This window comes from Apteryx rowi, unplaced genomic scaffold (assembly GCF_003343035.1).
Source record: "Apteryx rowi isolate R43461 unplaced genomic scaffold, aptRow1 scaffold_252, whole genome shotgun sequence".
Taxonomy (NCBI): domain Eukaryota; kingdom Metazoa; phylum Chordata; class Aves; order Apterygiformes; family Apterygidae; genus Apteryx; species Apteryx rowi.
Window position 1 is genome coordinate 969,617 of NW_020448886.1, and position 27,474 is coordinate 997,090.

Genomic DNA, 27,474 nt, shown 5'->3' on the forward strand with positions numbered 1-27,474 from the left:
AATTAAATGTTTCCCAAACATTATCTTTACCATGCAAACACAAGTTTCCCATGTAGAGCATACTTTAAAAAAAAAAAAAAAAGTATATCAAAACTTTCAGTTACTCTCTTAACTACTGGTTCCTGGGAAACAACTATTGCTTCCCACTTGAGTTTACTACACTGACACTAATTTTGGATTCACCCTGTCCCTCCTCCAGAACCTCCCAAACTAAATCTTACTGTATCTAGAACTGAATTTAACATATCAAGACACAGACAAAGACAAGAACATTTTGCTAAATTGTTACTATATCTTTTTCCACCATACTTAAATCCAGGAAGGATAAGTTGCCACTTGGTCATGACATAAACAATTCTCTCACCCCTTAAATCACTTATATTTGTGATCTGTCAAGTCAAGGTGGAAAGCATGCCTGAACTCTTTAAATTATTGCAAAGACAACAATAAAAATCTGATATGGTGGAGATGTGTGTAACCAGGCACATCAATATACTATGGTATAAATTTGATGTGAAAGAGCAAATAACTTCTATTTTCTCTTTTGATGGATGCCAGGACACTTTACCTCAGCCTTCTGACAGATGGAACGTGCTCAAATTTAAGTAAATTTCACTGTCTGATTTCATTGTCAGGAGAGATTGTGCTCTGGAGTGATAAAGTAAATAGTTCTGTCATATTAAACTTCACTGAGGCATGTCATATATATGACAGAAAAGACCTAGGGGTTCAGATAACAGTAAGTGAGAAAGGTGAGCCAGTAGAATGTCATATCTGTCAACCTGCACTAAGACTAGAATCACTACATACTGGGGAACTGTCACTTCGCTGAGTTTGCTATCATATAGAACCACGCTGACAACACCTAAAATTTTCAGAATTGTTAAATACATTTTTGGTGAATGTCTGGATAGCAACAAACATACTAGAGGAAAAATAAAGAGTAAACAAAAACACGTTTGAAAAATGAACCATCTGTAGCAATGAAAAGCTCATCTATTCAAAACATGCTTTTAAAAAACAGCACAAACTCTGAATCATTATTTTGTTTCTTCCTGATAGCCTTAGAGCAACACACAGAACACAAAAAATGTTATTTTCTCAACACAGTTCTGAGACACATTTTGTACTGCTGATCATTTTTTGCTCTTCTTGGGAATGTCTATCTACTTCTGAGAAAAAAGAATTCACAGTCTGACTCTGAGACGATCTTAAATGGAAAGATTAGATAAATGGCTTTGAAATTCACACTCATTTTGTCTTCTTATTTTTATTTGTCTTTTTATTTAATTCTTTTAAAGACAGAATAACCTAAAATAGCACTGCTTTTAACTGGTTATTTTTATTTATACACTACTGGGCCTTCCAGGAAAATCAAACACAAGCAGTCATCTCCTATTGGATTGGTGGGATGAAAAAAATTAGGTCACCCAGAAATTATGCAAGAACTATTTTGTAGCTAAAAACAAAACAACAACAAATACATCCTTCCTACTATCCAAGATGTTATAAATGGTGATTTGGACTTGATTGTTCAATTCAAAACCACTACTGAAGACTGGGACCACTCTTTCAAGAACTCAGCCAAGAAAAGCTATGGACTCTCTTGAGACGAGTACTACAGAGTTTTCATGCTATTGTACATATGACACCACTTGAACATTATATTTCCAAGAAGGTGAAGGCAAAGTGAATCTTCCTTTCCTCCACATTTCTTTCCTCCTCATTATTCTTCACAACTGCTTTGGGGATTAGAGAGCTAGATGAAAACTAAACAGTGAACAGAATAGCCTTCTCTTTTTCACTTTCATGAGTTTTCCATTTCCCGAGAGCTCTGTCAATTGGATTTGGATCAGCCTGTCTTGTCTGCTTAGATCACAGTCTAACTGGCACAGACATTATGTTGTCTCTAGTCACATCTCAACTTGTTTAATTCACTCAGACTTATATATCAGAAGATATTTGAGATAAATACAGGCCCAACCCTCACGAACTAGAGCTAGTAAATTCAAGTGGGAAGTAGCTATTTGACCAGTAGACATTGTTAAATAATGCCATCAAAACCAGAGGTCAGCCAGAATTCTTAAAAAAACCCAACTTTTACTAATGACAAACTTGCAGAATTACAGTCTTGGTGGTAGCTACTCTTGAGAAGGTGATGGATTAGGCGGTGGATTTAGGGTTTACTCTGGGAATTGACTATGTTTACTCACTTGATATAATCCTTTAAGGTCTGGAGCACCTCTAGAAATATCTGATGTCTAGAGGTCTTAAGCCTGCAATAATTTGCAGAGGTCTCTTGGTGCATTGTAGGATTAAGATCCCTCTGAATAGCCATGGCAGGAGAGAGAAAAACGGTGTTGTAATACCAACGGTTATTAGATATGAAGGACACTGGGTTGGTAATAGATGGTTTTCAACCCTCAACTTTGGAAATAGCTTCTCCTAGTGGCCTGTCAGAGGGTGAAATTGTTAACTTAAGCAGACCTGTTTAGTTGTGACAGGCACGTGTATTATTAACTGAACGTGGCTGAAGGTTGTTTTCTTTCTGTGATGCATCATCAATACCTTGCTTTTGGCATATTTGCATATCTTACAAATGCTTAAAGACTTTTAGAGAAGTTTTCCTTGTTAAAAACATAGGCCATCACTTTGGCCTGCCATGAAAAGAAAAAGAGCAAGAGAAGAGGAATACACGAATTGATATTCTAATATGTACATACACATAAAGATGAAAACAGCAAAGCTGACAAAAAGAATTGCCAGAGAAATAAGAGAAATTATGATGAAAAACAAAATACAAGAAAAATACTTCAGCTGAAGTCTTACTTCAGAATATTTATGCAATAAATTACATTTCAATGGTGTAAGAAAAACAAAAACAAAACTTACAGGTCATCTGGGCTTCTAGAAACAAATTGTTTTAGAAGACCAGTGCTTTCTAAGAGCACTTGTTTTCAAATTCAGCAGCATGCTCAATAAAACGAAAGAGCAGTGACAAATTTCAAATTAGCAAGATAAAAGTTTGACTTCTTATTTCTTAGTAAACATAAAATTAAATTGTTCAGAGTTGTGATGAAGAGATTTGATTATTCATTTACCCAAATTTTAATAGCCAAATTTTCCTTTAAAACACAATCATGTTAATTAAGGCATTTGCAGCATCCACAATTTATGCTAGCTGAGTCTAAGAAAAATAATGATTTACACTATCAGCTTAGAAACAGGCAGAGCAGACATCTTTTTTAACAGAAAAAGAAGAGAGCAAATTATCATGTGGCATTTATATATAGCTTTAACCAGCAGGTACTTGAAGACTGAGCATTTTGGTGTTTATATCAACTATTCTTCAAACATTCTTATAAAAGAAAATAGGCACAATAGAGCCTTCTGCTGCATGCATTTCTCAAGCTGATCCTACCTCTGCTTACAGGTCATACCATCTTTTTCAAAAGTGAAAGAAAAAGACCATTTCTGAAGGCCTCTAAAACAGATTAAAATGATAGATTAGGTTAATTTTCATGATCTTTTAGGCAGTTATATTCTAGATGGGAATCACTAAAGTCCTACTGAAAGGCTAAACATGGATTAAAATAATATCATTTTACCCAAGGCATATGAATATGTATAAGCATTAATCAGTTGAAATTACTGACAAAACAACCTAGAATGTTTAGGGAAGGTGAGAGTATGTAGTATTAGCTGTTCCTTCATTGCCTAAGATAGTAGTTATTACCCTAAAACTTTGTTTTAATATTTCTTAGTAATGTATGATTTGCGATTTTTTTTCCATTGACAATTTCTCTGAGGCTCTTCAGAAGCGGATCTGTCTCAATGTGTTAAAAAAGGTGTCACTGTAAATATTTTAGTGAGGGTAAAATTTGAGATCAGCAAATTTTAATTATTAGCACTTTCCAACAGAGGACAGCATCCTTTCTTAAGCCAAAGGTAAGGTCAACATGGATGACTTAGTGCCTGAAACAGGGCCAAGAATTCTGCTTCTAGCTTTGAACTCAGGAGAACTCTACTGATAATTTTTTGAGGGCTATTTACAACACAAGCACGTAGAAAGCTCTGTCATTAATAGAACATTGTTAATTAAAAAAATCACTTCATGGTTGAGAGAGGCTTGGAGTATGATCCTCATAAGAAGTGAACCACTTAAAAAGGAGAAAATGGATTAACTGAAAGAAGGCTTACCTTCCTATGCACTCCATATACATTGGAGATTATCAGCTTCCAAAAATTAAGAATGAACTGGATGATGCAAAATGTCTGGCACAGGGCAGTACATAAAACTGAAAGGCTACTGAGAAAGTTCTCCTGTTCACAGCACTGGCCAATGACCTTACTTAGAAAAGGGGAGGATTATTACATTCCCTTGAGGAACAGGGATATAAATGTCCAAGGATTGACTAACCTTCCCAGTTTTGAGAGAACACTGCTTCTCATCTAGAAGCACAAACTCACACAGCGTATCAATCCTAAAATGTATATTTTCTCATTTAATTATTCTGGGGAAATAGTGATTAACTTCAGATGACTTTTTTGCTACATCTGACTTAAGGCTTTTGAAGAAAAACACACTTTCAAACACATGACATCAACTCCCAACTTTTCCCACCATTGTAGAGGACTGACAGAAAAATGAGGCAAATTACAAAACCAAAAGACCACTCTTAAGTCTTTGGATACTCTAACATAGGAGACAATTTAAATAAGGTGCTGATGGAGAGATGGAATACAACTTTTGATGTAACGTGTTGCCCTAAAGATCCTACACTGTAATGGATCTCAAGCTCTCTCCTCCAGCTATTGGACATCATCTTGGAACAGATCTAAGATTAAAGCAGAAGGCCCAATTGTCAAAAAAGGTAACGGAAAGAAGACCCTGTACTGCTATCATTACAACATAGACAGGACCTGAGAGCCTGTGGTTTTGGGAGTGAATAAGAAGCAAAGCAGAAAGAAGAAGCACCTTCAACTGCTTAAAACCAAACTGAGGTTACACAAGACACTGTTAGCAATGGTTCAGATATTTCTTGGGAAAATAAATCATCTAAGAGAAAGTCTACATGCCATTCAAACATTTTTGATACACAAAAATATACATATAAAAACATAGCACTTTTGGGAAGAATCACAGAACCACAGAATGGTTGAGGTTGGAAGGGACTTCTGGAGATCATCTAGTCCAACCCCCCTGCTCAAGCAGGGTCACCTAGAGCACGTTGTACAGGATCGCATCCAGGCGGGTTTTGAATATCTCCAGAGAAGGAGACTCCACAACCTCTCTGGGCAACCTGTTCCAGTGCTCTGTCACCCTCACAGTGAAGAAGTTTTTCCTCATGTTCAGATGGAACTTCTGGTGTTTCAGTTTGTGCCTGTTGCCTCTTGTCATATTGCTGGGCACCACTGAAAAGAGTCTGGTCCCATCCTCTTGACATCCTCCCTTCAGATACTTATAAACATTGATATGATCCCCCCTCAGTCTTTTCTTCTCCAGGCTGAAGAGTCCCAGCTCTCTCAGCCTTTCCTCATATGTGAGATGCTCCAGTCCCTTAATCATCTTAGTGGTCCTTTGCTGGAGGGCTTAATTCCAAAATTAAATTCTGTAACATCAGAAACATGTGGATGAGGGTGATTTGATCCATATGCTGTACTTGGATTTCCAGAAACCTTTTGTTAAAAGTCCCTGACCAAAAGCTTTTAAGGCAACTAAGCAGACACTGAACAGCAGGGAAAGTCCTTACATTTATAGTGAAAAAAATGAGAGCAGGAAAAAACAGTGAGCAGCTGCAGTTATTAGTGGAGTTCTGCATGCTCTGGGCTGAGACCTATGATATTTTACAATATTCACAAATGACCTCATAAATGGCTAAGAATTGAGATGAGACTTGGCAATAATAGTTATGCAGCATAGTCCAGAATACCTGAAGGACTTTATGAAAATTAATGGCAATAAATCAGTAAATATAAATCAAGGTAAATAAATGTAAAGAAAAATCAGCCTTGACCTCACATTGGCTCCTTTGATGGTCATTTGCTATTTCAGACAGATCTTGGTGTTATGATGGTAATTCCATGAAAAGCTGGTCAGTAGTGGTCAAAAAAGCAAAGTAACATCAGGAATAGCAGAAAACATCAGGCAATAGCAGAAAACATCCATACAGTCTATCCAGCCTATTATGAACGCATGGTTCACTCATAATTCTTGAATAGGGAAGTAGCTCAGTCCTCTCATTTCATAAGGATTTAATAGTAGTGGAAAATTTTCAGACAAGGGCAATAACGAAATCAAAAATATGGAACAGCCCTGGACAGGAACAACCGAAGACAACAGGACTCCTCAGGTGGCCGTGGATGGATAAGTGAAGCAAGGGGGCTATGACAGAGATCTACAAAATCATAAATAGCAAAGAGATGATAGAGAAGGATTTCCCCCCACACACACTCTTCCAATGCCAACAGAGAATGAAATGAGACTTGAAGGAGTCAAGTTCAAAAGAAGGCAGGGTTCTTCATGCAAGAGGAAGTTGACTTGTGGTCCTTGCTGTCAGAGGCTGTTGTGGATGCAAAGGGCTCATGGGGGTAACGGATGAGTACCTGAAACATAGGCTCACTCCAAGTTACTAAACAGGTATTAATCACATATAGCTCAGGAAATATTCTGGGTTGCAAAGAGCTGGAAACTGGAAGAGCACTCAGGAAATATTACATGTGCTTGCCCTTTTCTTACTCCAACCAGGTGAATGCTGGAGACAGGCTACTGGATGAGTAGAAGCCTTGGGCTGACTCAGTCTGACTGTTCTATTCAAATACACATGTGCTGAAGATTTCAAAACCAGGGTGAAAAGAATGTTCTTATCTTTGGTTATAAACAGATTTTTGTAGCATTACTTTCACCTTCACTTCTTATATATGAACTTCCAACAAATCATCTTTCCTTCTGAATAGAAAAATGTATAACGGGGATATGCTTGAATTTTGAATTTTTCAATTCTGTCTCTAACTCAGCAGGTAGAAAGAAGTCACTTTGCACTTCGTGTATTACCCACCAGCATCCATTTCAGACAAGAGGGACTGAATAGAAGTCACAGCATGAAAAGTAGACAAAAGTGAAGATGATGAGGAAGAAAACAATAGCTCCTACCTGGGCTGTTTAGACTGAAATGCCAGTCTTCAGGAACACACTATCATTCTCTGTTCTGCCCATTTCACTTTCACCAGAGATGCACAAGTGTATGAATAACAGCAGTGGGAAAAGTTCACTTGTGAACTAATTATTTTGATGGGGAATATTACAGTAGAACATTTGAGAAGAAAAACATTGTGAAGAGGAACAAAATGAGATTGTATTGTAAAGTTACCTAGCACATCTGCAGAAGCACAGCTAGGGAAAGCTGATTTTATTTACTAGAGGAAAAGGGATCATTTGATTCAGAAACAAGAATGTGTTTGTTTTAACGCTCAGCCAGCTACTCTTTTACTAAAAGGTTTTGCTCTTTGGCTATTTAAGAATAGAATGTCTTAAGAATGCCATGTTAAGCACAAAACCAGAAATACCTTTTTTAAGTAAGCAGTTCGTTAGCCTAGTCCAATGTTCTTCCCAGCAAAGAAGGGGAGATACGAATGACACTTAAAATCCTCAGTCTAGGACATAGCATATTGTGGTTGGCTCTGCAGAAACATTCCAGTTGCCAAACCAAAAACAGTGACCTAAGAGATGTGTTAAGTATCATTACGCTTGATAACTTTCTCAGAACTTGTTAACTACATCTTTGTCTCAGGAAACAAAAGCCAGGGGTTGTTCTCCAGTCCAGAGACCAAATGGCAAGGTCTGCTGCATCTAGCTTGCATAGAGCTCAGCCCAGGTCTCCTCTGTGCTCTACATTGTCCCTGATGCCCTAGGACTTAACAATTCATTTTTATGTGTTTATTCCAGGTGTTTTGAAATAAAAGCATGGCATTGTGTTGCAGCCTGCAAGAGTGGTGTTACTGCAGCATGAAAGATTTTATATTTCAAGTCCTAGGGTGTTAAAAAGAACATACATGGTATTTGAGGGTTCAAAATCTGCTGGAAGAGTGCTGAAGACATGTGAAGAGTGAGAAGAGCCAAAACTGATTCAATCTTGCTCACCAGGTCTACTGGCAGTATTCAGTACACGCAATACCATAAACCATGCCTGGGATCTCAGAGTGCTAACAACTAATGGACAGTCAAGGGTCCATTGTATGAGACAGCTTCCTGGTCAGTTTTATTTAGCAAATTGGACGTAGCCACTGGTGTGCTCGGCATATGTCCAGGTATGGTCCCAGTATATTCTGTAGCTTTGCTTTGATGTGAGCTTGAGCTCTTCCTCACCAGACTACCAGAAATGACAAAAGTGAGCGACATCTTATCTGATCATTTGATTGATGTCATTAGATTGCCTGTTACTCTAAAATTCATGGCTAAAAGAAAGAGATGATTCTGAACTGCAGATATGGCTGCATTTCTACATACTCCTCCACCTCCTGATTTCAAGTTTATATATCTTTGATGATCTTTCTCAGGCTAGCGGAAGGTCTAAGATGACCCTATGAAGCAGAGGGGAAATACAAATTGAATACATCATGTCCAGAGTATAAAACACTCTGTCTTTGTGCTGTGTTCTTTCTAATTCTCAGCCTGACTTATAAAACTAAGATGTATAACACCATGGATCAGCCTAGAACTTTGGCCTGTCATGCATTGTCTGTGAAATTCTTTTTTTTTTTCCCTTTTGCTATTCTTTAGTGCTGTGGTAGATGAATGAGTGGATGTATTATGTGTGTATATATGTGCCTGTCATCCTCAGTGAGTGTCTGCTTCTGTCCTTGACTTACTTTTCTTCTTTCTTTATCTTTCTTTTTTCTTTCTTTTTACAATATCTCAGTTCTAGTCAGACCCTCTCTGTTCAACACTTCTTTTATTCCTAAAACACTCATAATGCTATTCAGAGAATATCTGTACAGAAGGAATAGACAGAATACAAACAGAGTGCTTACCACTGTGTAAATGATGTGCTCCCTGAGATTTTTTTCATGCACTGCACACACTTTTGTCCTTCACTTAAATTATGAAATAAAAAGAAATATATCTACCTTTCTTTTGAATTCTTCAAATAAGTTTGAGCAATTATCACTGTATTGTCTTGTTAGGTTGAAACCAGTAATAAAAAGGCTAGAAACAACAAAGACATAGACTCTATAGGAAATATGAATGTGTCAGGTTCTTCAGGAACCGATAAAAGAAGCACGCTTTACAGAGAATAGGTTACCAAGTAAAAGCCAGAAAATCCTCCTATCTTACCAGTATGCACATTAAGATTCTTAAGTATATTTCAGACAGATGCAAAAACATTTTAATTTTGGGTATTATAATTAAGGATTACATAATGTTAGTCTCCCACTAACAAATCACTCAGGTCACAAATACCCAGCTCCTGTCCTCACAGACGGAAGGTTTTGTCTGAGCCAATGGGGAAAACAATATTCTTGGTCCTTTTCAAGGATTTCATCCTCTTCACTGGCTTGAGGATGAGTAGAATAGACTCTGTGACTGACTGCTTACAGGGCAACATGTTGAGAAGAAAACCTCTCTTTTCTCTGATCCCTACTGTGATTACAGTAGGATTTGATTTGAGGGATTTGATGAGGGCATCACAGCAATTGCTTTTTGGGACTGGGAATAGGTTTTCTCCTCATGGCAGGACTGGATCAGTTGAGAGAGGGAGATTGCTTGGGGATTTTTTTATTATTTTTGTTTAAAAACATTTCCTACAGCAGTGTACAAATTCAGTGTGGTACAGTAGGTTGTAAATGCATGTTGTCTTATAATTTGATAAATGGCCCCACCTCCCTACAAGGAAGGCATTGATAACCCGGAGTGAGTTCAGCAGAGGGCCACCACGGTGGTCTGGGGGCTGGAGCACTTGCCCTGTGAGAAGAGGCTGAGGGAGTTGGGCTTGCTTGGCCTGGAGAAGAGGCTTGGGGGGATGGAAGAGCAGCCCCCCAGCAGTTCCTGGGAGGTCATCTTTCCCAGTAGTGCATGGTAGGAGGACAAGAGACAACAGGCACAACTAAATTGAAACAAGAGAGGTTCAGAACTGGATAAGACTTGACTGGATAAAGCTCTGAGCAACCTGGACTGGCATCACAGCTGACCCTGCTTTGAGCAGGAGGTTAGACTAGAGACTTCCTGAGGTCCCTTCCAACCTGAGTTATCCTATGATTCTATGTCCAATGCTCACTGTTCAACAGCAGAGCTAGTTCCCTTACAGTCTGAAATAGGAAATAGATGAGGCAAAAGCATCTTTTAAAGAACATGTACGACTGTTTCTAAAGTTTAGCACAGCAAATCAACATTTTTTCCAAGTCCTTTGCTCTCTAGTGGAAGGAAGACGTCATCCCAAGAGCAGTACTGTGACCAGTACTGTGACAGGCTCCTGAAGCAGCCTATCCCTCAAGTGGAAAGAACTTCAGAAGTATTCTTCCCCTGCATGGGGGTCACACTACATTCTCAATATATGTTTTTTCTCCCTGTGGTAGCAGAGCAAGAAGAACTCATTATCATATGATTAGTTGCCAAGCTACAGACTACAGAAAAAGAGTCAAAGTTTCCCATAAATTGCAATGTTGTTCACAATATTCACTGGAAACCCCATTCACTAACATGATACAAATGCAGAATGCAAAAGACTATCTTTTTAACAGAATGATGTACTTTTGCCTTGAATCAGCCTATCCATACAATGCCCAAGAAAACACACTATATTAAGAGATCATAAACTCAGAGGATTTTTTTTTTTTCCTAGTAATCTCTATAGAACCTCCAAAACTCCTGAAGACAATTTTATTAACTGATTTCTAGTGTACAGCTTCTCTATCTGGTGAAAGCAAGAGCCTGTAAATACTTTTGCTTTATCCTAAGGCTACAAATGTATAAATATATTTGCCGATTATATTACCTGTTACCATGAACATGAGAAGCACAAAATGCAAAACTGTAATGGAGTAAGGTTGGATCAATGACAGAACCATTTTCTGAATGTTCAATCAGTTCATTAAGATAGCAAAGATGGCGGTGGCAGCCTCGCACTCCATAGCGAGCACAGTATTCATCTAACACGAAGACTTGGCCTGGGCTAAACCAACCCTGAAAGGGAAGGGCAAAAAAATTAAAACACGTGTTGAGCTTTCTTTTTCCACTCACTGCTTTTAAATCAAACAAAGAAGAAAAGAATATATTTTTTGTGCATTATATAAACTTTTTAGACTAGAATGATTTATAGCTGACCAATGCTGATAGCATGTTTTAGAGCAGCTAGATCCAACAATAGCCCTTTTTCTAAAAGGACTATGAAATAGATGGTTTACAAACATTGACTAATACATCCAAAGTCTTCTACAGTCAATTATATCAAAATCTGACACTCTGCCTAATATAAAATAACTAACCACTTAAAGAAATTAATTTTTTTGAAGTAACTAATGGTAAGCTACAAGGGAACATTTGGGTAATGGTAAGGCACATTAACACGAATGGTTAAAATACAGTTTTTGTATGGTCAATTCCCTGTGGCTGCAACTTCAGTCTGAGAGATGAGCCACAATTTGACTGTTTACCCCATGTTTCTTATGTAACATGCTTGTGCATTGCCTTTTCAACAACTTATAGTAAGACAAGAGATATAAAGCTAGGCATTTGTTAAAAGCTACCTGGGTAAGATGAATAAGATTTGCCCTTATATTGTAATTGGATTTTCTGGGGCATTATTTTGATTGGAAATTTGAGGGCTTGTTTGGGGGCAAAGGCTTGACCAGAGCAGAACAGCGTAACCCTGATATATACACTAACAATGTACAGACTCCTTCCCACCACAGAAACAGTTCTTGAGTGAATCCACAGTTTAAAGAAATTTATTCTTATTGTAGGAAAGGAAAACAAAATAGCCCTGATTGTATTGCCTCCCAAAGTGAAAAAGATGACACAGTAAACTTCTAAAAAGGAGCAGGGAGGCATAACCTAACATAAGCTTTGGAAATTCAGAACTACTACATGACAGTTTTAAATAGGTGTTTTTATTTATTTATTTATTTTTCTTAACTGTGACATTTCCCTCTCCCTCTCCCTGCCAAATGATTAAAATAGGTTATCGAGGAATAACTGAACTCAAATATAAAAACAACTTGAATAAGCAAAAATGATTTTGCAGGTTGTGAATTTATAACATCAGTTTAGGAGCTGAAGACTACATTTTGACATTGCTTGTGAATACTTCTGCAAGCTCAGATGTCTAACATTATACAAAATATCAGCAAAAATAGTAGGAAACAAAACTTAAAAATATATTCATATCAGGTTTGAGTCATTCATAGTTTAACTTTATTAAAAGAGTTGCATGAGACAGGAATTTAAATTCTATATTCTCTCCCAGCTCCTGGATTCAACATACTATTTGCTAATGAGGATTTCTCAAAGTTATTCCATAAATCTCTTTGGTTCTGAGTCACCTCACTGAAGTTAGTGCTTCCACTGCCTTTAATGATCTTCAACTGTTTCTAGAGACCATTTAGTTTTATTAGAGCACCCAAAAAAGTACTCAGAATTTTAAACTAATATCCAGCTCACGTAGTTTACATAAAATATCTGTTGGAAAATAGAGCATTTTGCTGAAAGAAGAAAGAAAAGGAATTTTAACTGAATTTTGGGGATGTTACGTATCCTATCCCAGATGTAACAAACAGGCGTTATTGTCACTGATATTCTGCCAGTACTTCATCAACAAAAGGATCTGATCTATTTCTACATTTTTATGAAATACACGACAAACAGCTGAATACATTTCAACTCTTAGCAATACAAAAAGGAAATAATCCTTTATTAAAACTTTTGTATGTTTTTAGAACAGAAAATAATTCTGACAGGAATGCAAATTTTTAAACATCTCATTACTTTAATTTCAGTCACTGTAAGAGATCTGTTTTAGTGTGGTCATCTTTATATAAACTCCTTGCCCTTGTCAGACCCCACATGATACATAACCATCACCAATGCTTAACAGTTATGCACTATAGAGTATTAGATAACTACATAGTTTCTATTTATTGTATAATTAMAAAAAAAAAAAAAAAGCTCCCCACTGTCTATGAGGACGTGAAATTATAGAAGTTTAGGTCAGATAATAATTTAATCAAAGACTATGTTTATTTCTTATTCTTAAAAAAACATTTTTTCTTTTTTTAACTAAAGTTCTATGTGTGATTTAATTTTATTGAAATATAAGGATACACTTATTTTTTAAATTATAGGAAATAAGCTGTTCAGGAAAAATATCACACCTATAGATATGCTCACATATTCTATTTCTACCTTGGCATTCTCAATATTTTAATAATAAAAAATATGTATATAGTTAAATATGCAGTTTCACAAAAAAATGATTACCTGTTCTACTTATTAAAAGCTGAATTTAAAAAAGAACAATAAGAAAGGCATCTGCCTTATGGTTGCTATAGCACTGTGTATTTCAAATAACCTCTCCTGAAAGTTCCTGATTTCAAGGTTATATTAAGTGTCTTACTATATTATTATTATAAAAAAAAAAGATTTTGACCCCAATGCACTGTTAGAAAGCTAACCATTTTCTCTTTGAGTGCCAATTACTTTGTACAGATGTACCTTCAGGCCTTTTCTTTGATTCAGTGTCCAACCCACAGACAGAAAATGAGTCCTTTAACTTTTTCTATACATGCTTATCTGGTAGTGTTTTAAAAAGGAAGCAACTGTCATCAAATAACCTTTTTTTTTTTTTTTTAAACACTTGCAAGCAAACCTAAAAAATTATTATTATCTTTGCATTACATGGCTAGACAGCCCTAGTAAATAAATAAACAAATAGATAAAACTAAAAATATGCTTATTTGTTGTTGTTGGGTTGGTAAAGTGAAAAATACGTGCTACATAACTAGGTATGAGTCAAAGCTAGGTATTTTTGGTGCCTAGTGAGAGATCACTATTTCCAGACATTATCAGGTGAAAAATAAAGCCTCAGGACGTTACAAGGTCTGATCCACACAAACCTGTTTAATATGTGTGTATAATCTGACTTTCACAGGATTACTGCTGGTCTGCCCTATTGTAAATGAAATCAGAAGCAGCCCCATCCTCAACTCTTAACCCCCAATAGAAAGTATCACAAAGGAAAGGAAAACTGTAGCCATAAATATGGAAGAACATTATGCCAATCTTTTCTCTTTTATAGCTTTCTTCAAATGTGAAAAACATTCATTTTGAAACAGAGGCCACACTTTACTTGTTTCTGTTTAATAATTATACTCTCACCTGTTACTTATTTAGGTAGCGCAAACATGTTCATAAACCTATATTACTGTGGTTCTGCTTCCTTTCTTTTGGTGTTTCTCCTTCCCCAGACCACAAGGAAAAGAAGAATTGCAAGACAGATGACTCTGTCTGACACGTGGCAGACTGCATTTGTACCTTAGAATGCCTCTACAGGTGTCAGTAAATCCTTCCACAGGGGCTCTTGTGATTATTAAAATCTTCTGGTTTTATTCAGACCTCCACAGAGGCCATGATAAGCTTCAGCTGATAAAATCAGAGGCAGATTGAGTCTCTTTGCTTCTCTATTGAGTGGCACAGCAACAGTTTACAAGTGTATAATTTTCAAATTTGAAGCCAATCGATTGGATCCTTTATTTCAACAACAACCACAGCTATTAAATGAACTAGGATGAAAGGACTACTTTGTAACAACTATTTCTCACTTTATATCTATCTTCCAGGCAGTACTCACCAAGCAAGAATAGGAATCATTCAATCTGTGATCCAAGGTCTGCCTCTGAAGCAGTCTAAAGAGGGAAGCATGGTCAAATTTGCAGGGATTAGCAGAAATAAACTCATCCATGCCATGCTTCTGACCACGGTCTGCATCTGTTCAAAGAAAGGAGAAAATGTGTAGAACAATACATGTGAGTGTGTGTGCCTGTTTACAAATAAAAGTGTACATGTGGTATAAGTCTCAATATATAAACTTTCTTGAAAAAATTACAAAGAAACAAGTTACACAAGTACATGCTTAGGTACTCCAGGTAACTCTAATTATAGAACCTTGCTTCATAATCTGACAAATAATTTTAATGAATTATATTTTTATCAACATAAAAATCCACGGAGTTTAGCAGTGAAAAAAAATAAAGTTGCTACCAAATGACAAATTAAACAAAACAATTTAGAAAGGTACCTGAAAATACAGCATAGCATATTAAAATAATTCTGAAAGCACTGTTTTCTAGTGGAGCTCTTCAAATGTTACAAATTACAAACAATTTTATGAGCACAAAAAATGTATTCTACAATTTCCTGGATATGTGTGGCTGTCTTTCTAATTTTAGTGAGATGACCAAAAAAAATCCTTTCCTCCACTGCAAAAAAAAAAAAAGAAAGAAGAAAAAGAAAAGGTTTATATGTTTATTTTTTTCTGATAAGGAAGAATATATTTACTGCAGATTGAAGTAGCACTCAGAAATATTCTTCATGGCCTGAACGCTACTTCTCAAATGGCAAACTGGAGCAGAAATGAACACACTGGCTTGAGCTAGGTCATTTCCAGCCTTCTTTTTGTACTAAGCTTTTAATGAGACAAACCTTAATGTAGTAATGGCAAAGAGCTCCTTCAACCTTCAAGCAAAGAGTAGTGAAAAAGGGAGCATCGTTTTTGTGTAAATACATTGAGAAAACATACCATTCCAAACGGCACTTCAACCAAAGGCCCAAATTTATTGTTCTTCACAGATTGCATCTTTCAACGCCTTTAAACCCCGCGGGTTTATCAAAAGAGAAGCTCTAGTGATTGCTTTCATTAATGCTATGTTTTGTCAAAGTCCTCAATGTGAATTATCTATCAAGTATGGACAGAAAAAGCCTTACAGTACCCAAAAGGACTAGTTATGTATTAGCACATTAGCTGTCTTTGATTCTATAGACTGTATTGGGGTGAACAGTCTTATCAGCGTAAAAATTGACTTCCCCTTTCAATAGGGTCTTAACTCTTTGTTCCTTTAAATTCAGACCTGGGTCTTTTTATATTCATTACTAGAAAAGTACAGATCTAAGTGTATCCTAAATGCAATTCCAAAAAAAACTGCATAGTACAAACCTAAAATTTCTAAAGAAAAGGAGACAAAAGTTTATTGATTAAACCCAATTATAGAGTTAGGTTCATAATAAAACTCAATATTGATCTGCGGGCATGATGCTAACATAATCAGTCACATTTAGAAATTTAGCCCCAGATCATATTGATCCATGTCAAGTCCAACTTTCAGCTGTATTTGTGGATGGAAGAATTATTTAATTCAAGCTGAAGGATCTGCAGCATCACATCCTGGAAAGATGCAGAAACTAATTCATATCACTTGGCTTTGCATTGTCAAAGCAAGAGTCACATCCATGTGACAGATTTCACCAAGGTGGCTGTAGCAAATAAACAGTATGACAGTACATCGATGGTGTAAGGTATGAGACTATCAGCCCAGGGAAACAGCAGCATATATTTTTTAGGATTTAAGGAGCAGCAGCATACGTGATTACACAGATCAACAATATTTCCATGACCTCTAGACTAGCCTACTGGTAATCACAAACTCAGCCCATATTTTTGACATAGTTACATAAAATGTTCTTTCTTAAGTAGTGCAAAATAATTTTACTTCAACACATGAATTCAAAGATACAACTGGTATCAACATAATTACATTACTGAAAGTATTAAACTATGATGTAAAGTTATCTATAGTTCCCCAAATGATCCACACAGATAAACATTTTTCAGACCCAGCCTGCTTAATATATGTTACTGTTTTATACCTTTCCTGTTATTTTTCCTTCTTATATGAATATGTAATTTATCAAATCATTGATTAAAATAAGGCAGATTATGGAAAAGAAAAAGGATTAATGCTTATTTCAGTCATTGCTCTCACATATAAATTAAACATAGCTGAACCTCTCTTAACTGGCTTGATCTTTTCCTCTGGTTAACTATGCAAATATAAGATATTACCCCCCCCCCCCTTTTTAAAGATCTTTATAAGTATTGACAAGTAATTATTTCTCTTAATTTGAAATCTGGACATTGAATGTTGCAAATGAAACAGAGATTCAACATTCTAATACAGTCATCTAGATTATCATAAGGTGACCTACTGAAGGTAATAGGGCCTCGAAAGCAGAATCTGTTGTTAGATAATTTGGGTAATAGGCAAAAATATTTATTTTAAAATATACATACTTGCTAGATTTAATTATAAGAAATAACCATGACTGACCACCATCTGATGTAAGTGAATCAAACAGTCCAAATAACATTGTCAGTCAAACATTAATAGGAGTTCCGATAACAAATATAATCTAAAAACAGAGAAACAGTTTAAAACTTACCTTTGCTAGCTGTGGGCAAGCAGAAAATAATAGAAAAATAGATCTAATGTAATATATTAAAACTTATTTTATTATGATGTACATACAAGAGAAATAGTAAATATTTTTGAAATAGAATGGAAAATATTTTTTAATAATCTAAGAAATTGACTGAAGATTGAAGACTAAGGAAGAATAATGGATGTTATATGACTGTGATTTAGAAATTAATTAGTACTAGACTATATTTTTCAAATACCTACAGAAATGAGCTTTAGAAGCCCTGTTCAAACTACACAAATGCAAAAGACAGAACAAGTACTATATAGTGATATAGAGTTAAGAAAAAAATAAAATTTCATTTTCACCCCTACATGCTCTCAACCTTGGGAAATATCAGGAAGAGGAAATGGGGAGAACTCTGGAGGAATAATACTTCTTCAGCTTTTCCACAATTAACTTTCTTCTCTTCTTAATAAAATTTATTGTCCTGCTTTCAGTTGCCTCTAACTTTCTCAGACTCATTGTTTTGGCTGATATTTCCATGTTATGTGGTCTGTTTTAGGCTGCATTATTATTTTACCATTTGGAAACTGTTAGCTAAAAAAAAAAAATCATCCATTTTTTAGATCAAGACAGAAAAAAATGTGAGATATATATCTTTTAGACCCATGGTAGAAACTTAGAAAAGCGGTTGTAGAGGTTTTAGCAAATCTTTTGGGTGTTCTTTTAGACAAAGATATTCATTTTAGAAGAACAGCATCCTGAATATGCCCTTTGCCATCTTTGCAAGAAACTTTCAAATTTAGCCCAGTTGGAAAAGCTATAAAATCATCATCTGCTCAGTTAAGAGTTTACCTGAGCTAAGACTACCAAGAACTCCATGTTTACATCACGTGCTTGAGTGGTTCCTAGAGATAATCGAATCACTAGGCACCACCTCTGCCCAGTTCCAGCCCAAAAGCAAAGGCACATTTTTTGCAACATTTATTCTCTGCTAGGGTGAACTACTGGCATTGGCCTTGTAAAGTGGTGACCTCCTCCCTTTTGTGGCTCTCAGGGACATCCCTGCGTGGGATTAAGCATCGTGGAAGCAATTTGAACTAATTCAGGCCAGCAGGAAATAAGAGTAAGCAGAGACAAGAAATCTAGCATTGTAGGGATTAAAAAGATTCAGAGAGTGGGAGCAGTAGGGTAAGAACTATGCCTCTGATATAGAAGAAACTAGAACCGATTGGATGAAAATAAAGGTGTACATCCTCTTTGCAAAAACATGCATTACAATCCTTCAAGTGCCGCTGAATACAGGGAGTGACAGCTTACAATAGGAACTTTTCAACCCCTGATCATTGATCAGGACTCTGAAGTGTTACATACTCAGAAACACAGGCCAAAGAGACAATCTGTGTCCCAAAGACCTTCTAATTTAAATATCAGAAAACCAAATAACAGATGGAGAAAAGGTGGCAGAATGTTAGAAAACAATTGGCCAACTTGGGTCAACCATGAGGCTGGGGATAGTTCCCTGATGGACTGCCAGTATTTTGCCAAAGGAAGGATTTGAAGAGGAAAGTTTTTGTATGTTTTTGAGTAGCAAGGGAGAAAGCACAAAGATGACTTACTGACTGCCTGTTGAGTTGGAGGTGGAGGCTGGTGTTAACCTTTCAGTGTTAAATGGGAGATGGGGGTAGGTGGAGGCAAGCTGGAAAAGGATGTGAAGGTGAACGGGGGAACATGCAGAGATGGTGAAATTACTCCACTCTTCCAGGGAGCAAAGGTGTATGGTAGATATAAAGGTGACAAAATTGCTGATGAAACTATGTAAAATAAGAAATATCTTCCTTGTCACTTTCTTTTTAAAAGATTGAAAAAACTGAATATACACACACAAACACCTCAGAACTATTTTAGAAGAACTGTATTACAGGAACATTACCTAGCATTAAAAAACTGAGCAATGCCACTATAAGATTAACTGGTGGTATTCCTTGTGTGTATTTATTACAACACCAGTAACTTAATATAAATCATATTCTGTTTTTCCCCAAACAGACATGATCAGTTGAAAAATTGAGGGTGATAAAAATAAAATTTGAAAGAAATAATAAATTAATGTGGAAATGTCTTCAGCTTTGCTTCAATGGATTGATGTCTTGTAATACCAATGTATAGCCTATGTATTTGACTCCCTTTGATACAACTGTACTTAACTAAATGGAATTTCATGTTTTGTACATGGGCCTGCCATTTATTTACAACTGGTGCAACTGACCTCTGTAAAATCTCTATTTATATCACTTTTCTTGTGTGAGGTGTTTCGATAAGTGTCATTATTCCAAAAGAGAGATGAGGAAAATTATACTCATGATTCCTCATCTACCTCAGTTTTTCAGTATCTTTCTCCTTTAGATCTGTAGATATTTTCACCAGGAGACCTGCTCTGAATCCATGACTGTGTAGGACTAGAATGATGTTTGGTTTTGTGTGCCTCATTAAAACATGGAAATCCCCTCATACACTGTCATTACTTCTTTGTTATGATCAAGTTATTAACAGAGTGGCCATGACTTCTTTGGCTTTTCTAACTGTATGAATACATCTACCAATACAGCAATCATTAAGAAGGTGATTACCTTCTGCACCTTTATGTGACTCAGATGAATCCAATTTTTATTTGATGCTTTCTCTGAAACATTCATACCCTTTGAAAATTTCTGACTTTTCTACTGTTATGTTTCCTTAAGTATTCTGTCCTTTGGGTTGCAGCATGCCTATTCAATATAGCAGAAGCGAAATGCAGTCTCTTTTTCTTGACCACTGCTGACATTAGCCTGTCTTCACTTTTGTTTCGGAGCCACCTTATACTACAGAAGTGCAGCATCAAGTTGCTTTACTCAGAAATGAATAAAAATATTAGTATCCATTTTAGAAGCAGGAGTGGTACAATAGTAGTTTGATTTCAGTACCATACTTAAATGTGTTTACCGTATTGGTAATGTAGAATATCAAGTTTCTTCTGAATGTCCTACATGAATAATCCTAAACTGCTACACAGCATGAACAACAAGACACTGTTCATATTCAGTTTAGTTAGAAATCTGTAGCTTGGTCTTTGGTATATTGCTGCTGTGCACATGCAGGAACAACATTTCTATTTTCTGTATTTGTGATAATTGCTCTGAAGAGCAATCAGACCCTCAATGTTTTATTATAAATGCATGCATAGCTTCTTTTCAGGAGCTCCTGATGTGTTTGTTTCGATCCAGCTCTGAGGTGGCTGGATCTTGTTCATGCTATTTTAAGTACTCTTTTGTACAAAGTCTGTACAAAGTTGTCAGTACATGGCTCAGACATAATCAATATTTTGTTTTTGTTGCTCATGACATTCTTTTTTAAACCAAGCTTTTATTTTAAGAGATTATACCTTATATTAATTATCATATGATTAAGGGTAAGGCTGAAACAGTAAATCAAAACTTCAGAGAGTGATGATATAAAATATAATTCAGTGCAGAATTCAGTTATAAGGAATATAGGCTTTCAACAAAATCTAAACATTAAACTTCAGAAAAATTCTCCTTTTTGTAACCTTAAGCCTACACTGAATTGGACACTACAAATAAATATGAATCTCTTCATATTAGACACCTTGGTCACTACAACATATTAGCCCAGGATTCTCTTTTCACTCTTGCAACCTAGATAAGAATAGGAGAGAAATAAAACTCCTGAAAAAGTTCATTTTTGATTTTTTAAAAAACAAATCTTAGTCACAATACATTGCAAAATTCTATTACAAAGGTTCAGTGACTATTACTGTGTGTAGGGTGAGGTTTTGAAGAACAAGTTACCTCTCTCTGCCTCACCAAGGCTCGGCAGCCCAGCAGTAGGGAAAGAGAAATGGGGTTTTCATTGTGCTCTGATGCACTCAGAGCTGCTGATATGCATATGGAAAGGTTTCCCACGGAAAGGTTTCACGGAGAAAGATTTCAGAGCCTTGAAGGTGAACTGGGAAAAGAAATGGGCTCCTTTGAATTTGGATGCGGACAGGGAAAACATTTTGGAGAAAGCTGACATGGTAGACTCCTTTAAAAACAAACACAGAAGCTTAATCCAGGTTGGAGACTCTATTGATCCTAACACAGAGTACTTGAAACCTAAAAAACTGTGTAGGGAAGAGAAAGCTTGGAAAGAAACTGTGAAAGTTTTGTGGAAGCACCCCGAAAGATTTCTCCTTTACTAAAGGATGCTTCATTTTCTCAAAGCACTTGGTGGTTAAAATCGGTGCACTTTAACTCAAAGAGCTATAGTTTACATCTATTCAGTACCTTTAAAACCGAAGGAGCACTGTTTGTTTCAAAAAACTTCAAACAGAAGTCAGTTTAGTTGCCCTTGTAGTGAAAACAATGCAAATATAAAATGTATTCTCAGGTAACTCTAGTCCTAAAATAGTTGCTGCTAGAACTATACCGTATACTGAAGCCTTAGGTCTATCATATTTACGATGGACTAAGTTTTACATGTTTGACACACAGCATCTGGTCCAGTGTAAGTGCTACAGAGCAAACAAAATGAACTTAAAAAAAGATGGTGTCTTAGTTTAAATATTATTTATATGCAATTTATATGTATTTTTTAGCAGATGTAAAGATATAACCTATACTGATTGACAGCCTTCAGTCAGTAAGCCACTGTATATCCTCTTAAAAAAAAAGAAAAAGAGGAGATTGTTCTGGAATTAGTAAGGAGTTATTTTATGTGGAACAAGACCGCAATAACTGCAAAAGACACAGCCTTTTATATCGAAAAGTAGAGGCTTCTTAATCGTTCATGGCATAGACTGTAGAAACAATTCTACCACAGCTTACGAGAACAAAGCCCTTGAAGAATTTTGACTTGAGAATACAGAAAATATTGGCAGCTTGGGAAAAAAACAAAATATCATCTATTGTCATTTAACATTTAATTTGTTCAAAATATTAAAAGAATATTAGATGAAATTCTTGCACTTTGACAAGTTATCATTTTCAGCTAATAATATGACATTAACTTGGGAAGGCAGAATTTTGTCTACAAGGTAACAGAAAATGCAAATGATAGTTTTTTGATTGTTTTTTTTTGGCAAATAATTAAGCTCCGCTTCCATATAATACAGCTAGGTATGTGACATTAATTCTCATCTGATCTTTTCATTTGTTGAATGACAGCTTTCATTTGCTTTTCTTTATCTGTCACGCTTTTCTTTATCTGTCAAGAGAGTTTCAGAATTACAGAAGATACTTTGTTTTATCAGCACAATATATAAAAATGTTGAAGCATCTCTCCTTAAGTTATTTTTCTCTCCATCTAGGAGTTTAAGGATATCTAAACTATTTCAGTTCTTTTAGTACATTGCATCAGGACAGCTAAGTTGCATTTCTTATATTCCTAAAGGATGAGGAAGATTAGGACAGACTTGCTGGGCTTCAATATTATTAAATTACATTTGCTTTATATAGTCCTAGTTTGTTTTCTGTTCTGTTGTGTAGAGGGGGGTTGTATGATATAATTTCAGAATGAACACAATGTGATCTTGTATTGGTTGAAAATGCTTACATGGTGCATTAACTGAAAAATAAGCTACATAAAAAAGTAGTTGATAAACTCTCTGGTCATATATGTAGCATTCAGCAAAGCAGAAAAAAATGGAAATGAGTTAATATGTAAATTAGCTCTCAAATACCTGACTTCATATCTTCATTAAAAATAAAATAATCTCAACTTGTACAAACATTTTTTCTAGGAGGAAAAAAAATGAGCTTTTCAGGAAACTGAAAATATTACTGAAATCTGACAAAAGATCAGATACAGATTCTTCTTAGGAGTAATATTTTGCCCCAAGAAAATCAGCACAGTACATGTAAAAGAAATAGCAGCCTTAGAAAATGATATAAGGTTATATCTGTAAACCCCAGTTTTTGCAGTTTCTTAAAAACTATTCATTTCATTATATCCATTTCTCCTTCAAGTGCATGAGATGGAAGAATAAAATTTTCCTCATGCAGGCAGAATTGGATTTATTACAGAGATCAGTCAAACATTGATTCTTTTAAGTTTAAACTTCAAATTAACTTAAATTTCATATTAGTTACTCTATTGCAAAGAATTTTATGAATTAATTACAAAATACTGACATTGAAGTGTACTAAAACCAATAGCAAATAATGTTTTAAACACTGATTTCTGATTTACATACAGTTCATCATATCCGCTTGTGCAAGATGATACATAAACACAAGAGAAAAATATATGATATTTAAAGGCTTTTGAATTTCCCTTAAACTGCCTTTAAAATAAACTTTATTTTTCATTCCACCCAGGAATGGCAGTCACCCTAACTGTCTAAGGTAAAATCAAGATGTGTGAGACTTGTTTTTCAATTCTTTATCATTATCATTAATTTAATCTCTGAAAACATACTATATCCAAACTTACAATTGTTTTTTGTATCTCAGCTTGGCAACATGCTTGCTGCTCCATACTTATGTAGAACAAGGCTTTTTCATTTGTTTTTTAAAGACTGTGAGTTTTTTACTCAAAGCAGTATGGGCATCATGTGGGCTTCTGAGTGGAAGCATTCTGAATTAATAAAGGTTATAAACTTCTAGAGCATCTTTTCTCACTGGATGCAGGGTAAGACTGTTTTAAATTCCTCTTTCTTTTTAATATCCGCTCATCTGCTCCTAAGACTTCTAAGTAAGTATAAAATTATGTTCACACCTTTCACTGCTCATCAAGTTTGGTAAGCAAAAACCAAGACTTCCAACCTTCTTTCCCATATGCTCTGTGTTTTCTAGTTCCTTTCATTTCCATGTAGCCCAGAGGAAGAGTATTTGGCTGTTTCTGACAGGGTCACTCCTTTCATGCTTTCTAGCTGACACACATGAAGTAGAAATGTTAGGAGGGTAACACAGGATACTTCCCAGGATCCAGCCTGGATTCAGCTAATTGGGAGGAGATGGGTAGATGCACTCTCCTGCTCTTGCCTCACCTCTGCTTCAGTAGCGTTACCTCCCTTCTGCAAAATGCTTCACCTTAACACCCCATTGTGGTGCCTGGCCAGTTCACGCTCTCAAACTTTTTCAGATTAAAATCCAAAAGACATCAATGCTTTTGTGACGTAAGGCATGTTTTTTCAATTTTCTTTACAACCCAGCCAGGATTTTGGTTGGCTATTTCTCAGTTTAATCAGTGCATTTTACTGTCTCCTAATGCCATAACAAGAAATTACAGGATGGGTGACAGTACTTGAGATCAAGTGATAGTAGGACTGACAGAGAAGAATAGTACTGAGTCCACCTGCTAGAGACTTTGGATATTAAGCCAAGTTGAGTTTAAACACGTGTCTCCCCTCTATCAGTCTACATATACAGATGATACTGAAAAGGATTACTATACACACTCTTATGATATTATAGACACTTGATGGCTATTACAAAAATCCTTGGATCGTATTAGTTTTATAAGACAGAAAAGTTGCTCCCCCCAGCCCCCAAAACAAAAAGCCATACATGCTTTCTATGTGCAGATATCTATATGACAGAATACTTTTAAATAGATTATATGAAAAAAAATAATATATGCTTAATATATGCTACATATCTTGATTTTCTTTGAGGCTATATTTTTCTCAAAGAAAAATGAGGAAATCTTAAACCTGAATTATTATTGTTTAATACTACTTTGAAGTCTTCATTGCAATTTTGAGGTTATATACATACATACATACATATATATATATATATATATAAAATGTATAATACAGCTGGCCTAAATCTATGAAATTCTGAGAGTAAATTGATGCTTTTCTATTCAACACTATACTGGTTGAGTACTGAAAAATATAATGTACACTGAACAACCATCTCCATGGTAATATATGGGTCAACTGTAATGAATATGAAGCTAATTGCCATATTTTCATGGATTATAATAAAAATAATGACCTTCATGTCAGGATTTCCCTGGCTGGTAATAATAATCTGAGGTAAAGAGCTGGCTAGCAAAAAACTGCTACGCACATTTCCCTAGTGAATGAGTTCTGCTCAATTAATCTTCACTGAGGGAACCACTACATATTACCTACTAAAAACAAAACAAAATCCCCAAAAGAAAAAACAAGGAACTTACAAAGCGGGGATATATCTGTATCAACACTTCCTCCTTTAGGATTCATCTTCTGAGCCTGATTTGCAGGAATAGGTTTATATGATTGACCTGTGGCTCTGTACATTGCTTGAACCCACAGTATTCTATCCTGTTCATCATCACTGGCAAATATTACTGTATCGCCTTCTTTAACAGCATTGAAAAACATTCGACCACCCTGAAGACCTGGAGCAGGAGATAGGAAGGTAATGTTAATAAGTACAAGTTACTTCTGGTTAACCATTACTGTTTAGCAGGTTAATTAATTGTTTTTTTTTCTGGGAGAGGGATAAAAAAAACCCATAAATTCTATAGGTATTTATGATCTGGCAGTATGATAAAATCAAGAGCTATAGGGATTAAATGGTAATACACGAAAGTAACAAATACAGCAAGAATAAATACAGAAGTCATGGGATTAAATAGTTCCATAAATCAGGTTTGTTTTTTTCTATTGGATATTTTTTTCCATTAAAGAACTGCATTCTGAACCCCTTTATACTTTCAGTTTTCATTACATGAGTTTTATTATTTAATTAAGCTTCTTGAAAAAACAACCAAACATTTTTTGTATAATTATCATGTGGGCCTGATAATTTGGACTGGTGCTCCTCATTCTTGTGTTATGAGCAACAATGAAAAATGAGTTCTTTATTCATCCTCTCCATGCCGTATGTAATTTTATATTCCTCTATTATATCCTCTTTCAAGGCATCACTTTCTTAGCTGGAAGTCGCCATCTACTTAATCTCTTCTTGAACAAAAGCAGGTCCATGCCTCTGTCATCTCTGCTGCTCCTTTCTTGGTACTTTTTTTGGTTCTAGTATTTCTTTTTGAGAGAGTATAACCAAAATAGCACACAATGTTCAGTCTGTGGCTGCACAAGAGATTTTTTTGTGGCATAAAATTGTTGGGCTTTCCAAATACCTTCTAAACATTGCTTGCCTTTTCAATTATTCTAAGCATTCTAAACATTTTCAAAGAGCATTCTTCAATAACTTAAAGGTCTCTTACACGAGGATAGCTAATTCATAACCCTCCACTGTGTAGGTACAGTCGAAGCGTTTTTCTCTATTTCTGCAATTTTGATTTCCCTCTGCCATTTTATTGCTAAGTTGTGTAGTTTTTCTGATATCTTCTGTTCTATTTTTGATTACTCTGAGTAACTTGTCTCAGCAAGCACTGTTGTTATTCACCTTCTTTTCTAAATCATTTAGAAATATACTTTACAGTACACTGCCATATGACTCCACCATCAAAAACAGAGAGAAAAGTGAAACACTGATTAGAACTTACTATATTTTTCATTGTATCACACACAGCTTTACAGCATTTCAGACAACCTTAGTGCGAGTTTAGTGTTATTTCTTCTTACAAGAAGATTCTTTTAAAAGCATGATTTCTCACACTAGAAAATCTTACAGGAATAATTGCAAAATATTCTGATGCAGGAAAAAATAACCTTAGTGTTGTTAGCTGGCAGATGAAGATGAACAAAGTGAATCAGCTGTTTTACACAAACATGTCTTCAAAATCATGAAAAGTACCTGTGTGAGGAGCTGTATAATCCACAGTATATCCTTCGAGTTGCATCAGTTCCTGAGGCTCAGATTTCTTTTCTCTGTAACTGCACATTGCAAATGTGTACTGGCTAACCTGAGTAAGAAAGGAGTTCTTAATTGTTGAATTCTATTCCAAAGCTTTACTTGACAGTAGTAGTTGGGCTAATGTTGCATATCATATGTGTCACTGTGTAAATTAGCTCTCAGTATGGCCAGAGAAATCAAAAATATTTTTTTGAGAAATATTTTATACCATTTAAA

The 27,474-nt window shown here is 35.6% G+C and overlaps 1 protein-coding gene across 14 annotated transcripts in view; it reads right to left on the reverse strand.

Moving 5' to 3' along the window:
• The window catches only part of CADPS2 (calcium dependent secretion activator 2), a 337,297-nt gene that overhangs the window by 90,739 nt on the left and 219,084 nt on the right, over positions 1–27,474 (reverse strand). For 9 of the 14 annotated variants that reach the window (XM_026067044.1, XM_026067046.1, XM_026067038.1 and 6 more), the window contains exons 10-14: positions 27,199–27,307; positions 25,634–25,837; positions 17,486–17,494; positions 14,841–14,977; positions 10,992–11,179 (exon numbers count right to left, since the gene is read on the reverse strand). In XM_026067044.1, the coding sequence (XP_025922829.1) occupies positions 10,992–11,179; positions 14,841–14,977; positions 17,486–17,494; positions 25,634–25,837; positions 27,199–27,307 (647 nt within the window). The remainder of the gene's footprint in view (positions 1–10,991; positions 11,180–14,840; positions 14,978–17,485; positions 17,495–25,633; positions 25,838–27,198; positions 27,308–27,474) is intronic. The other 5 variants (XM_026067041.1, XM_026067039.1, XM_026067036.1 and 2 more) reach the window with 1 other exon arrangement.